This window comes from Carcharodon carcharias, chromosome 2 (assembly GCF_017639515.1).
Source record: "Carcharodon carcharias isolate sCarCar2 chromosome 2, sCarCar2.pri, whole genome shotgun sequence".
NCBI lineage: Eukaryota > Metazoa > Chordata > Chondrichthyes > Lamniformes > Lamnidae > Carcharodon > Carcharodon carcharias.
In genome coordinates, this window is record NC_054468.1 from 39843367 (window position 1) to 39857600 (window position 14234).

The 14234-nt window shown below is 41.6% G+C and overlaps 1 protein-coding gene across 1 annotated transcript in view; it reads right to left on the reverse strand.

Annotated features, from left to right (window-relative positions):
* mcf2l2 (MCF.2 cell line derived transforming sequence-like 2) overlaps positions 1-14234 on the reverse strand; it is a 273896-nt gene that overhangs the window by 201027 nt on the left and 58635 nt on the right. Inside the window, 2 exon segments of the mRNA XM_041204959.1 lie at positions 5055-5169; positions 7413-7537. Of these exon segments, the coding sequence (XP_041060893.1) occupies positions 5055-5169; positions 7413-7537 (240 nt within the window).

Below are 14234 nucleotides of genomic sequence, written 5' to 3' on the forward strand. Positions count from 1 at the left end.
GCAAGGACACTGAGAAATTCTTTTGCTCATTGAATGATGTAATGGAATTATAAATTTGATTAATTTCTTATTAAATTCAAACCTATATGAAGAATTAAATTCTTTTTAAGCTGAAAGGATGGATCCTCCATGTTGCTGAGATGGATTTTGTTGTGACTAGTCAGGAAGGAGGTACCAGAGAATTTCACTACTTTTCTTACTCTTGACAATTGCTGGTGCATTATCTGGCGGAATGATTCACCCAAAGCTTTTTTTTCATACGTCATAACAACATGAAGGCAACTAAATTAGCATTCATCAATTGTGGCAATTGTTTGCACTGTGGAGTCAAATTAAAGGGAAAAAGGCAAGATCCGATCTGTCACGAAACTAAACTGGAACCGGATGGATTAATGATCTGTCCAAAACAAGAAGCAGCACTAAATAACGGATTGATATTGATATGCAACTTGGAAATTTTCCTGCTTTTCCTTTTGTATCCTTGCTTTCTGATTTATTGGAATGAGTCAAATTTAATCACGTGTTGTGAAGAGAAATTGTATATGTTCTTACTCTGTGCAATTCAGGAAGAAAATCAGGTGAACCACAAACAGAATGTGGGAAAATGATAAAATAATACATTAGTAATCACAGGAACTGCTTAAAGGAATAAATGGACAGGTGTGGATGTTATATCAAAACAACCGGCACTACTAAAAACAACTGATCTCAAAGTCAATTATATATGGACGGTTTCTACTTAAATCAGAATCAAAAAGGGGTTAAATTATATAGATACTAAATTTCATTTTGGGCTAAACATAAACCTGGAAATCAGCTGGGAATATAGCTCGGTTTAAGATATGAGGATTCAGATTAATGTTTTATGTCAGGAGACCTACAAGAAGAGTGACATTATTTTGAACTAATTCCTGTGATAATGAGAATATCATTGTTATCTGTTGACTTAAAGAAAGTGGATGCAATAGACTTGTTGGATGATGAAATATGTGATGAGTTTGTAAACTAATGACGGAGTCCAAAAAGCCCAGATACCTATTGCAATCCAAGAAGAAGTAGTGCCTTGCTATGTGGCTGTAAAGTACAAGAGTGTTCATCAGGGGCACTGAAGTTGCCTAGGACGAAGAATCCCTTAACCGCACTGTATAAATTGATTAATAGAGCTCAAAGAGAACTTAGAGAGAATCTGTTTGAAGGGTAAACTTATCTAACAGTTTGGCTGGAGTTAAAACTTGTAGTTGTTAATGCTGAATTGGAGATTGGCCAGCTCCAATTTGATAAGATCAGTATGATAGTAAAATTAATAAACATGTTCCACTCAGATATTAGAACAGTGAGTAATTTAGAGGATTACGTAGCCCAGTATCTCACATGGTGCAGGGACTAAAACCGCCATCCTCCCAACCCCTTCCACTCTCTGACCACCTAAAAGGGAGCTACTCAATAAACACTCAAGAAGGAATTTTTGAGCAAACCCAAACAGGATGAGACTCAGTCTGCTCTAAGACTAGAAGAACCCAGCTGATCACAACAAATAAAAGTTTTAGGAAAGAGTGTAAGCAGTTGAAAGATGTTTCCCAGAAGGACAAGGCCAAAATCATCGTAATACTCAAGAGTGCTGTGGCCATAGCCCTATCCACAAATTACAGCCTGAATTTTTCAGGCGTCGGGCGGACTCGGTGGGCGGGGGAGGTTGCGGAGCTGATCGCTGCCCACGATTGGCTCCACGCTGCCATTTTACGCGAACGGGCCAACTAAGGCCCACTCAATGTAATACGCGTGCCTTGACGATCAGCACTACCTGTGCAGGTGGTGGTGGTGGTGGTGGTGGTGGGGGGGGGGATGATGGAGAGTTGGAGGCCAGCACTGTTTTGCACATGCGCGCAAAAGAGTGCTTCGATCTCCCCCCGAGGCACGGAGCTGTCTCAGGGACATTGAATCAATTTGAGAAGTTATTTAAACATGTCCCCTCATGTGACTGATGGGACATGTTTTTATATTTTTGGGAATTTTAAAAATTTATTTAATAAAAGCTTTAGGAAATCTCATACCGCTCATGGATGAGGTTTCCTAAAACACCCGAAGGCCACTTGGCCTTTTCGCCTGCCCGCCAACCTTAAGGTTGGACGAGCAGCATTACTAATGACATGAATTACTTTCTTAATGGCCTTAATAGGCCATTTACAAAGCAACAGGCGCACTGCCGACTCCAGTATGCACCCGCTGAACGAAATATTGTGGGACTGCTCAATAACATCGGGACACATGCCCAACATCATCGCGTGTCATTTTACACATTAGCGTGTTGGACTTGCCCCTGCACGCTGACTGAAAACCCTGCCCTACGTGTTTAATGAATGAGCAACAGGAAGAAGGAAATGAGCAGAATCAGATAGAATGAGAGGCACAGGAAAATGAAATTACCCAATGTAAAAATAAAATTGTTGATAGCTAGTAGCAGTAGCCTGTGCAGAAGCAGGGAAAGTTTCTGTAGAAAAGGATGTTTTTCAAAACTACATGTGAACAAGGAGCATGTGAGAGCTGTAAGAGAAGCAACACTGATTCAGCACCTGAGTAATTTCCATCTAGTTCCCTTCCCCACCCCCTTCCCCCACCCCTTTTGTTTAATTGAAAGGAAGCCAAGAATTTGTGCAAGAGCCCAAGGAGCTTGCATTCGCCTTTTCACATACAGAGGCCGTAACGGAATTCTGTGAAAACTTCCTGATTAAGTGTGCGAACAATAAGAGCAGTTAGGAGGATAAGGAAATTGAAAGCCCACAGCAAACATCAGAGATCAGGTTTGTTGTGGGAAAGCACAATTGAAGTAAAATATTAGCAGACTTTGTTTCGTGTTTCATAAAATACTTGGTAAGATTATTTTCAGGAAAGATGGGGAAAGGAAAAAAAATCGGGTTGGGTGATGAAGATAATGAATATCGTAGTGTTATGGAACATAAGGATGTTTTGGGGACTGTGAAAAGAATTAAGGAGCAAGAAGGGAAATGGCACGATTCTTGATGTGTGTTTATAGAGCACTGACCAGATATGAAACAGAGGGGAGATACATATACAGTTTAGAGAAACATGCAAACAGTGGGCTTTTATAATTTGCACATTAATTAAAACCTTTTGGCAGATATTGATGCAGATGTCTGATCCAACCACTTTGTTTTGGTGCAACAATGTATTCTATGAAAACAGAGTCTTGCATTTATATAGCATGACCTCAGGATGTCCCAAGTGCTTTACTGGCACAAAGTATTTTTGAAGTGCAGATACTGTTATAATATAGGAAAGACTCCCACAAATAGCAATGTGATGATGGTCAGAAGGTTTTGGTAATGTTGGTTGAGGGGTAACCACTGACCAGGGCACCAGGGCTAGCTCCCCTGCTCCTCTTCAAAAGAGAGCCACCGGGTCTCTTGGTATACACCTCATCCAAAAGAGCGCACCCCCAACAGTGCAGCATTCCACAGACATGCCCTGGAATGTTGGCCTGAATTTTTTTCTTAAGTCCCTTGGGTAGGGCTTGAACCCACATCTTCTGGCTCAGACATGAGAGTGCTGCCCATTGTGCCACCACTTGGCACCATATCAGTATCAAAGGGCATACAATTCAGCACAGGTGTGTATATTAATTGTACTAGTAGACATGTTTACTTTCACATGGCACATTCACGAGGGAACCAGAGGTCCCAGCCACAGAAGGTGATAACCTGTAGTGACAGTGGGCTGAGTGTAAATTCTAATTAGTGCCTTAGTCCAATGCAAACTAATACTTTTGTTTCTACCCACTTTCTTTGCTCTCTATGTAACTGCCTAAACAACATTGCTTACAGATACTATCAAATAACCCAAAGGGCACTCTTTTTCTGCACAGGATGAAATTGATAGCCTATTATGAAATGTTCTAGAAGTTCAGTGTCTGATGTCAACCATTAGTGACACCTCTGGCTCCAGGAAACATGAAAAAGAAGTACAGAAATCTGTACAGGCCAGTCAAACATAACACAAGGGGCATTTTAACCACAAAAACTAGGTGGATTTGGGTCAGGGCTTAGGGTTAGTCTAAAAAATCAGATCCTGACTCCACTCCACCTCCTTCTGGTTTTAATGGGGGTGGGCAACCAACCTGCTCCAAGGAGGTCGGTAGGCATTTCAAATATCATAATATTTAATGCAAATCTCAATGGTATTCTGCTTTCTGAATTTAACTGTGGATAGCCTTGGGAAATCCAGCAGCTACAATCCAGGTGTGCCTTTTCAATGACTTGCTGGATCCAGCATGCCTGCCTGGGCATCCACCTGCGATCGTACAATCCCCAGACTTTTCCAATCTCACCCTGACCTTCCTCTCCCCCCGAGGCTCCCATACCCATCACATCCCCTCACAGGTCTCTGATTCTTCTCCCCCACCCCAGGTCACCGGCCTAATTACCACAAGGTCTCTGACCCTCCCCACCACCCTCCCCCAACCTCCGACCTCTCTGTGGCTCTGTGGCCAAAAACCTCCAGCCCAGCAGACCTACCCCCCCACCCCGGAAAAATGGCTAAACTCCATTCCAAAGACCTCCATTTGCTGCCCCCAACATGCTTGGAGGTCACCAATTCTACCGAGGTGTCTGACAGTCACCCAGCCTATGATAACCCCTACTGATCTCCTACCCCCACTATGAGGCCTTCAACTTCTCAGTCGCACAGGGATCATGGAATTCACTCCCGACCCCATTGAGCCCTGCCACTACTGCACCCCACCTATGATCAACCCCCACCCTCACTGGGCCTCCCCTCTGCTTCCACCCAAACTAGATTGACTCCACACCACTGACATGTAATTGGCGGACTTTGAACTGCTTCTGATCCAACTAGAAGCCAAACCTGTCAATCACAAGTGTTCTGATTTTAATTAGGAAGAAACTGAATTTGTCGTTATCTGACATATGTATGATGCTTCAATTGAGATGATACAACTAATTCAACATTTGAAATCTATAGAAAGCACCAATTAATTTCACAACAAAGAAATCATATCCTGTATAATAAGTGAAAAATACCTCCCGAAAATCTTGCTCAAAATGTCGCAACTGCAGGCATTGTTCAAGTTTGAGGTGGTGTTTTGACCAAAACTGGTCAAAGGCATTTTCAGTTTCATCCAGTTGTATCAGTAATCTATCAGAAACAAAATTTGAGGATACCAAAGAATTATAACTTAAGCCTCAGTAAATATTGAAGAATAATGTATTATAAATTATAAAATACTTCTCTAATAATTCTTTTGAAACAAATTTTTAAGTATACAATTAAGATGAACAAAACAAAAAGCATTATCCTTTTCACTTCCTCTCTCCTGCTTGACAGGGGTTCCTTTGTAATGCCCTACTGGTTGTATATTTCAGAGGGGCTTGATTAGTTCATGTCTACTGCAGTTATTGTTTCAGAACAGGTAACTGAATTTTGATGTCTAATCTCAGAAACATTTGCAAAGTCTCAGTTGGTGTGAATAGTCAGGAGATGGGGTCTCTCATGCTCCCCAGGATGATGATTATCTGTATTAATTCCAACTTTGTAGAATGCAAAATTGAGTTTCGTAGCAGCTCGGCCTATCTGTATAATGTTCCAGTTTAAAAACCAGCCAGTGCAAAAATACAAAATCATATCTTCAAAAAGCACATCCTCATGAAAATATCCACCCTCTACTTCACTCTGTCCCATCAAGTGTTCCTCCAAACTCAACCTGCTTGTTGTCTATTCTCCAATACAGCTCTATTGTAAACCATAATCCAGAGGCCCAGGTTAATGCTCCTGGGAACATGGGTTCAAATCCCATCTCAGCATCTGGTGGAATTTAAATTCAATCAATTAATAAATTCAATTAGTTAAAAAATCTGGAATCAAAAGCTAGTCTCAGTAATGGTGCCATGAAACTATGTATAGATTGTGGTAAAAACCCATCTGCTTCGCTAATGTCCTTTAGGGAAGTAAATCTGCTGTCCTTACCTGGCCTGGCCTACATGTAAGTCCAGACCTACAGCAATGTGATTGACTTTTAACTGTCCTCTAAAAGCACCCAGCAAGCCACTCAGTTCAAGGGCAATAGGGAGTGAAAACAAATCCTGGCCTTGACAGTGACACCTACATTCCATGAATGGAGAAAAAGTTTGCTGTGAGCAAGCCCACAAATTCACTAATTAATTTAAAGTTGTTCAAAATTACATTTTAAAATTAAACTTTGCCTTAAAACCCTTATCTGCCCAAATGACTATGCATATCAAGAAGTCGCACATGAAACTTGTTCCCAGCCCTTGGCAATGCCACCAGCGTTCATGTGTAAACAGCTTCAGAGCTGTTAAAATAAAAGGCTAAATTTTGTTTCTTTTGATTTATTCCCATGATCTTGTGAATTAAGTTAAAGTTCTTTGTTCATGAAGAGATATTTCATTCAATTTAATACATTACCATCTGAAATTAAAAGCAAAAGATAAACTCAGCTTGTTAGAACTTCTTCATTGTTATGGAATGGGTACCAGCTAGTTCAGCAAATATTGACATAGACCAAGATTTCAAAAGGCATTTAGATCAATTTCTGATTCAGCAAAGACTGAATAATGGCGTGAATTACAAAGGATTTTATAGGATACAATGCACAAAAACAGGCCATTCAGCCCAACCAGTCCATGCCAGTGTTTATGCTCCACTCGAGTCTCCTCCCACCTTTTCTCATCTAAAGCTACCATTGTAACCATCCATTCCTTTCTCCATCATATGCCTGTCTAGTTTCCCCTTAAATGGATCTATATTATTTGTTTCAATGGTAGTGAGATCAACCTTTCCTCTGAATTCCCTATTGGATTTCTTGGCGACTATCTTATATTGATGGCCTCTAGTTATGCTCTTTCCCACAAGAGGAAACATTCTCTCTGTATCCACTCTATCAAAGCATTTCATTATTTTTAAGACTTTTATTAGGTCATCCCTTGGCATTCATTTTTCAAGAGAGAAGAGACCCAACCTGCCAAGCCTGTTGGATAGTTATTCAGCCTGTTGGATGGGATACTTATCCTTCTCTCAACTTGGAGTCTTATGACATTTCTAGCAACTTTTGCTGTAGTTATTGACTGAAAAGTAGTTAATGTACAAATTTGTTTAATGAATGAATGCAAGATGGACCCAATATAATAAAGTAAGTAAGCTTTTATCTGTAATAAAAATGAATGTTGATGTTTCTGGCATGGAATTACTTTAATCTGAAGACAAACTTTAAAAAACAATTTTATTTGTAACATATATTACAAAAACAAGATATTACTCTGATTTAGTAGAATTTAATCGCTAAAAATTTTCTTACTACATATCTTGTACGACAGTTATGCAGTAAAGGAAATGTTCTGATGTTTAAAGATTCTCTCACTAACCTTTCGACGGTAGCATTATTTTCCAGTTCATCAGAATTCAGGATGTAATTGGGATTTTTAGTAAGTGGTTCCTTAATATATAATAGTAAAGTGTTGCCTTCTTTTACTGCGAGTTTCAATTTCTCCTGAGAAGCAAAAATAAGAGTTTAGTAATCATTGCTTAGAAATGACAATTGGAAGTCTTCATTACAATCATCTGCAAAAGAAAAGCAATAGAGGGCATTTTACATTAAGTAACTGAATGCTGTGCATTATCTGAATGAATGTACAATGTGATTGTACATTCTTTGCCATTTTTATATATGCTTTGAATGGTTGAATAGAAATGGTGTGACACTGAATTTGTGGACAGGATTGAGAGAGAACTGAAACCTCCATTCCCTTCCCTTACTCTCTGAAATCAGTGTATGTTTTGCAAAGGAAGAGGTGTGTGTTTCTTAGCCCATGAGTGTGTGGGCAATTTGAATAACCAGCTGTAAGATTTTTGTGGGGTTAAATAAAGAGGATTATTTATTCGTGTTTGCCCTGAAAATCCAACAGTATGTCACTCATACCCATTCTCATTCTCTCACATACACACACACACGAGAAAAATACGTTAAAGAAATAGTGCACTTTTAAAAGTTCTATACAAAAGAATACTTCATAATTCATGTGATTGGCTCATCTTGGAAGACACATAGTGCAAGCCTCATGAAAAAGAGGTTTTTCACTCTTGAAGTGTGGTTAGGTAAATTCAATAGCTGAAGTTGAATACCAGAGTCATTGCAGGATTCTCTTGAAGAGGCGGACTTTCTGAAAGTCACTGTTTGCTGTATTGTTGGACGTGAAAGGAACAGGCTTGGAGACCTTACGATATTACCGTCTCCATTCCTTAAGGCATAGGTGTGTTTCCTTTCTGTTGCTGCTGTTTCTGCAGTTGTTATTGTTGTGACTTTGTGCAGATAGCCCTTAAAGGTTTACATAGAGACTTACACAGCTGCCTTACCATGTGGTTTCTCACAGCTCCCTTCTAAACATGGGGCTGAATTTCGCCGTTGGCAAGCAGGGGTCGGGGCCTGCTCACCGACGTGTAAAATGACATGGGATGACATCGGGGGAACCCCCAATGTCATCCCGCCCCATTTAAATTTTCAGGAAGGCGGGGGCACAGCGAAATCAGTTGTGCGCCCGCCGACCTGTCAATGGCCAATTGAGGCCACTGACAGGATCATTTAAACAATTAAAGGACCTGCCCGTTCAACCTTAAGGTTGGCGGGCAGGCCAGAAGCCCCGGAGGGCAATAGAAAACCATGAAACCTCATCCACCAGCAGGATGAGGTTTCATGTTGGGTTTTAAACAGTTTAATAAAGTTTTAGTGTAATTTATGGACATGTCCCATCTCGTGTAACATTGTCACATGAGGGGAAAATGTTAAGGATTTTTTTTTCTATTTTTAATATTTTTAAAAGTGTCAGTGATCTCCCTGAAGCTGCACTTAGCCTCAGGGAGATGTGCACTCTTTCGTGTGCATGTGTGAAAGAGCGCACTCTCGCTTTTGGGGAATCCCCCCCCCCCTCCCCCCGCCCGCACAGGAAGCGCATAGCGCTTCTCGCTGGATCACGCTGGGCGGGCCTTAATTGGCCCGCCCACTTAAAATGGCGGAGGGGCCCACTTCTCTGGCGGGGATCGGCTCCCTGCCCGCCAGGCAGAAAATTCTGCCCATGGTGTTGGGTCTAAACTGATTAGCCATAACCTGGATTACTGTCTGCAGACATTCACCCTGGAGGTTTGAGACAATCACCATCTTGGTTTCAGAACAACACACTGAGGTCAAGAAATACCTTTTCAGATGGTTTCAGGAGATGGCCAGTGATATGTCTAGTCTGGAATGTGTCCTTTCAAGAGAGTGTGGCAATTTTTGAATCCACAGACCTACAGTCAAGTGACCCTCAGTCGCCATCTTGTGCAGCCCATTAGTGCCCATTTTAAAAAGAAATGTCAGTTTCAGGAGATCCTGCACTGGATACAGTTTATGTTTTAAAAGTTATAAATATACATGTCTTCATATAACATCACACTGATGTCATGCCCAAGGCACTAACTGTCCTCAAACCCTATTTGTAGCTAAAACTGCAGGGATCCTACCTAAAAGCAGAACAAATACCACAATGTTGACAAAAAGAGCTTACTGGCAAATGCTCAAAGGTTCCCTTGGTTAAAATTCACCTGCAGAGTCAGTGGTCACCAGGGTAGCGATGGTCGGGGTAATTCAGAGTTTACCGATGCAGGAAGTCAATCTATTGCTGGGCAATAACTTAGCCAAAAGCAGGGTCTTGTGTCCGAAATGTTCAGAGCAGTCCACAGAGACTGGGGAACCTGAGGGAAGTCAGCAAAATTCTGCTTAGCTACAGAGGGCTGCAGAAACCCCAAACATCCCTCATGATGGTTGGGGGTGGTGTTGGTGAGGGCGGGAGTGCGATAGAACCAGTGAGGTTTAGTGAGGCTAAAAGAAAGCCAAAAGAATTTAAAGGGGCCATTTCAGAGTCCAAAGAATTTACAAGAGCCTGCCAAATTTAGAGGCCAGGATAGAGGCTGCAAAATTTCAAGTAGCCAAAACAGAGCCAGAGGAAAGCAAAAGTACTGGGTTAAAAGCAGGAGAGGTTGAAGGAAATGTATCAGAGATGTGGTTGGCAGAACCATTCTTCTGGAATTTAAGTAGGGACTAGGGGAGTCCCCAAGCAGAAAGTGAAGGAGATGCCTCACCTAGCTGAAGTGCCACAGAGGAGTACAGTGAAAGTAGGGTCCCAGAAGTTATGGGGCAGATTGAGGGAAAACCTATCCTCAAAGAAACAGAGAAAGGGAAGACGATACGCCCTAAGATGAACCACGTTTGTAGAAACCACAAAGGAAATACAAGCGCAGTCAGTATAAAATTGTCAAGTCAAGGATCAAGTGATCAGGTCCACAATTCAAACCTAACTAAACCCAACAATCCTGCTTCAGACCCCACTAAAGACAAGGTGCAGGAGGAGACCCCAGACGGTTAACAGGGATTTAGCGACAGGCTACCACCCACTGTCAGCCTAAAAATAAGAATTATCACTGGATAAGACCCTCAACTATTCAACCCATGGGTTGTAGAAATAGCAATCAGAGGGTCAAGACCTTTAAAGGCAGGGCAACTGTGTAGTAACAGAAATTTGCATAGCGCAAATACTGTCCTTCAGCAGCCTATGAAATTTAATTTTTTCCAGGACCCACAAATTGAACTTGAACCTCCACGAAACCTACAGCTTATCAAAGAGTCTTTGGTATTAAAATTCTCAAAACACCACAAACATACGGTAATGAAAATCCTCACCCCTTAGACAACACATAACTGGAATTTTTTTTAAATAGAAGAAGGGATTGAAAGCACTACATTCCTGAAAAGAGCCTTCCGAAAGCCAGACCCCAACACCTGAAGAAATTCACTTACTGTTGTGCCTCATCTGAAAAGGATGGTGAGAAACCTAAGCTTGAAAATAAATCTGCTGCAGCCAATTGCAGTATAAGATTAATGTGTGGATGGTAGAATGAATGTGTGCAAAATGTGTGATTATATTTCCCTTGCATTACCATGAAAGCAATGTTTTAAAATTGTAATCCAGATTCCTTTTTTCTCCCTTGTGTGATGGAGGCATGTCATGTCTAATAGAGGTTTGTTCCAGCCATAACTTTAAAGACACAGACTGCAAATAGTTTGGAATCTTCCAAAACTGACTTTTTTTTTTTAAATGGACACCGATGGCTTCAACAGATGGCCACAGATGGATCAACTGTCTCTCAGTCCTTGGATTCCAAAAAAAAGACCTGCCACATGGTCTCAAAAGGACAAAGGGACTTTCCAGAATAAAGAGGTGTAAATATTCACATCCTGAGACCATCCTAACTGCCTTCCTGGCTTGAATAGGTCATCCTGAAACCAAGTCAATGATTGTCTCATACCCTTTTTAAAGCTGGAGACTGCTACATCTTAAAAGTCTCCCAGCCAGATCCCTATTCCCAGTCCAGCTATAAAGAAACTTGACCTCCTGGCAAGAAAAACTACGGGCTGAATCTTCTGGCTGGCAGAGTCTGCACGCTAGCGCTTAAAATGTCGCGCGAGCATCCTGACGTCAGCGTGCGGCATCGCGATGTTTCGGTCAGTGGGTGCACTATGCAGTGGGACTCGCGCCCGCCGTTAATTAAAGGCCTTGTTAAGGCTATTAACTCTCCAATCGACCAGGATTTTGAGGGGCCCGTGAGAACCGTGAGGTGCCTCAGAGGGATTTGTTTAAGTTTTAAACATCAAAATAAAGAAATTAAAAACTTATAAAACATGTCCCCTCATGTGACAGTGTCACATGAGCTGGGACATGTCAACGAATTTTTTTTTGAAAACGTTAATTGAATTTTTAAACATTTCATGAAGCCTCATCCCAGCCAAGGATGAGGTTTCATGAAAAACGTGAAGGCCGCCTGAGCTCTTTGCCTGCCTGCCTGCCAACCTTAAGGTTGGACGGGCAGCTCATTTAACTACTTAAATTAGTTTTTAACAAGCCTTAACAGGCTTTTGACAGTTCGGCGGGAGCGCGCCCTCCAAACTGAAAATCTAAATGACGCGCAGTGACGTCGGGACGCCCGCCCAACATCACTGTGCTTCATTTTATGCATCGGTGAGCGGGCGTGCCTCCGCTCGCCGCCCACAAAATTCTCCCCATTGCGTTTAGACTTCCAGGGTGAATGTATGAATAAACGATCCTCCTTATTTAGTTCCTGCAAACCTGCTGCTGTTAGTTAGCACACTCTGGGGGGGGGGGGGGGGCTAAGAAACACACATCTCTCTTTACAAAAAAAACATACCAATATGGACAGCAAGGGAAAAGGTACGAAGTTTCCAGTTTCCTCCTGACACTGTACGTAACAGAATTGGGGGCTGCATCCGGGATCTGAACCGACTGGACTATAACAAGCTGAATCTGACATTATAAGCACAAACTGGAAGCAAAAATGAAAGTTCAAAAACAGAAATTCTTTCTGGAAAACAAAAAGACCACAGTAGCAGGCTTCCTATATTAACACTAGAAAATAGAACGGCTGACTTTAATGTGAAAGCCTTCGTGGAACAGAAGGATTTAACCTGACAAAAGTTAGCCACCTTAACAACGTAACAGCTTAAGGTAGTTGATAATCAGGTGGAATTTACTGTGAGAAAACTGGCACAAAGACCTGAGGTGCTGAAGATATTGGCTGAGCATTTTGGCCTTACCCCAGAGTTGGAAGAGGCAGAAGATACAGAACCTGAAAAAAAGCCATGTTACCTTAAGCAAAATTCACCTAGAGAGCAGAGGCTAGGGTTAAAGTTTCAGGCAAGAAAGGAGGAATGAGAAAGGCAGGGGAGAAGCAAAAAAGAGCAAGATAGGCAAGAGAGTGAGAAAGGATTCCAAGAAAAAGAGAGAGCTAATTCCAGGAGAAAGACATCTGCGAGAAAGAGAGAATTCCATAAAAAGGGTGCAAGGGTTTCAGTTCTCTCTTAATCCTGTCCATAACATTGAACACAAAAGAGCAATCTGTCACTATTTTGATCAGCTGGTAGGATGTTGATTTTTTGAATATGTTCATACAATTTTGTTGAAATATCCACAGACTTTTTTATATACTGTATTATCTTTCTGTTAAGTCACATGAGTATAAATTAACATTTTGCTTCTTTGGACATATAAGACATTGCTTTCCTTTCAAATTGCTGTGATGATATAAATGTATCTGCAACTTATTGTCATTAAATTATGCAGAGCAATTGATGTGAAAAACTTTAAAGAGTATTGTCAGACTTGATGTTTTTAAAAATTTATTCTTTCGTGAGATGTGGGATCACTGGCACAGCCACCTTTGTTGCCCATCCCCAACTGCCCTTGAACTGAGTGGTTTCCTAGGCCATTTCAGAGGGAAGTTACAAGTCAACCACATTGTAGGCCAGACCAGGTAAGGGCAGCAGATTTCCTTTCCTAATGAACATTATAAGCCAGACCAGGTAAGGACAGCAGATTTCCTTTCCTAATGAATATTAGTGAATCAGATGGGTTTTTACAACAAACAATGATTGTTTCATGGTCACCAAACTGATCACAATCACTCAGAAAACGTGCTAAAGGCTGGTTCCAAATATTCACTTCGTTAAATGACTCTGATAGAATCACTGATTTGTTTTCTTTGTTAAATCGGATCAGAGCACCCAAATGTCAGCTAATTTACATTGTCACTGATCCATGCCAAGCAGAACAGTGGCAGGTTTGATATCAGGGGCAGAATCTTCTGTTCGGCGAGCAGGGGCAGGGCCTGCTCGCCAACACGTAAAATGACGCGGGGTGATTGATGTCGGGCGTGCGTCCCAATGTCACCCCGCGTCATTTAGATTTTCAGGTCAGCGGGCGCGCAGCTGAGTCAGCTGCACACCCGCCAACCTGTCAACAGCCTATTAAGGCCATTAAAAAACTAATTGAAATCATTAATAGACCTGCCCGTCCAACCTTAAGGTTGGCGGGCAGGCCTGGAGCCCTGGCAGGCTTCTGAAAAAGCATGAAACCTCATCCACAGGTGGGATGAGGTTTCATGGGTGATTTAAAAATCTTGGAATATTTCAAAATAAAAGTAATGGACATATCCTAACTCATGTGACAGTGTCACATGAGGGACATGGCAGCAAATTTTTTTTCTCATGTTTATTTGAAGTTTCAAATCTGAGCCAATCTCCCTGAGGCAGCAATTTGCCTCAGGGAGATCTGTGCGCTCTTTTGCGAAAGAGCACACTCCTGGCT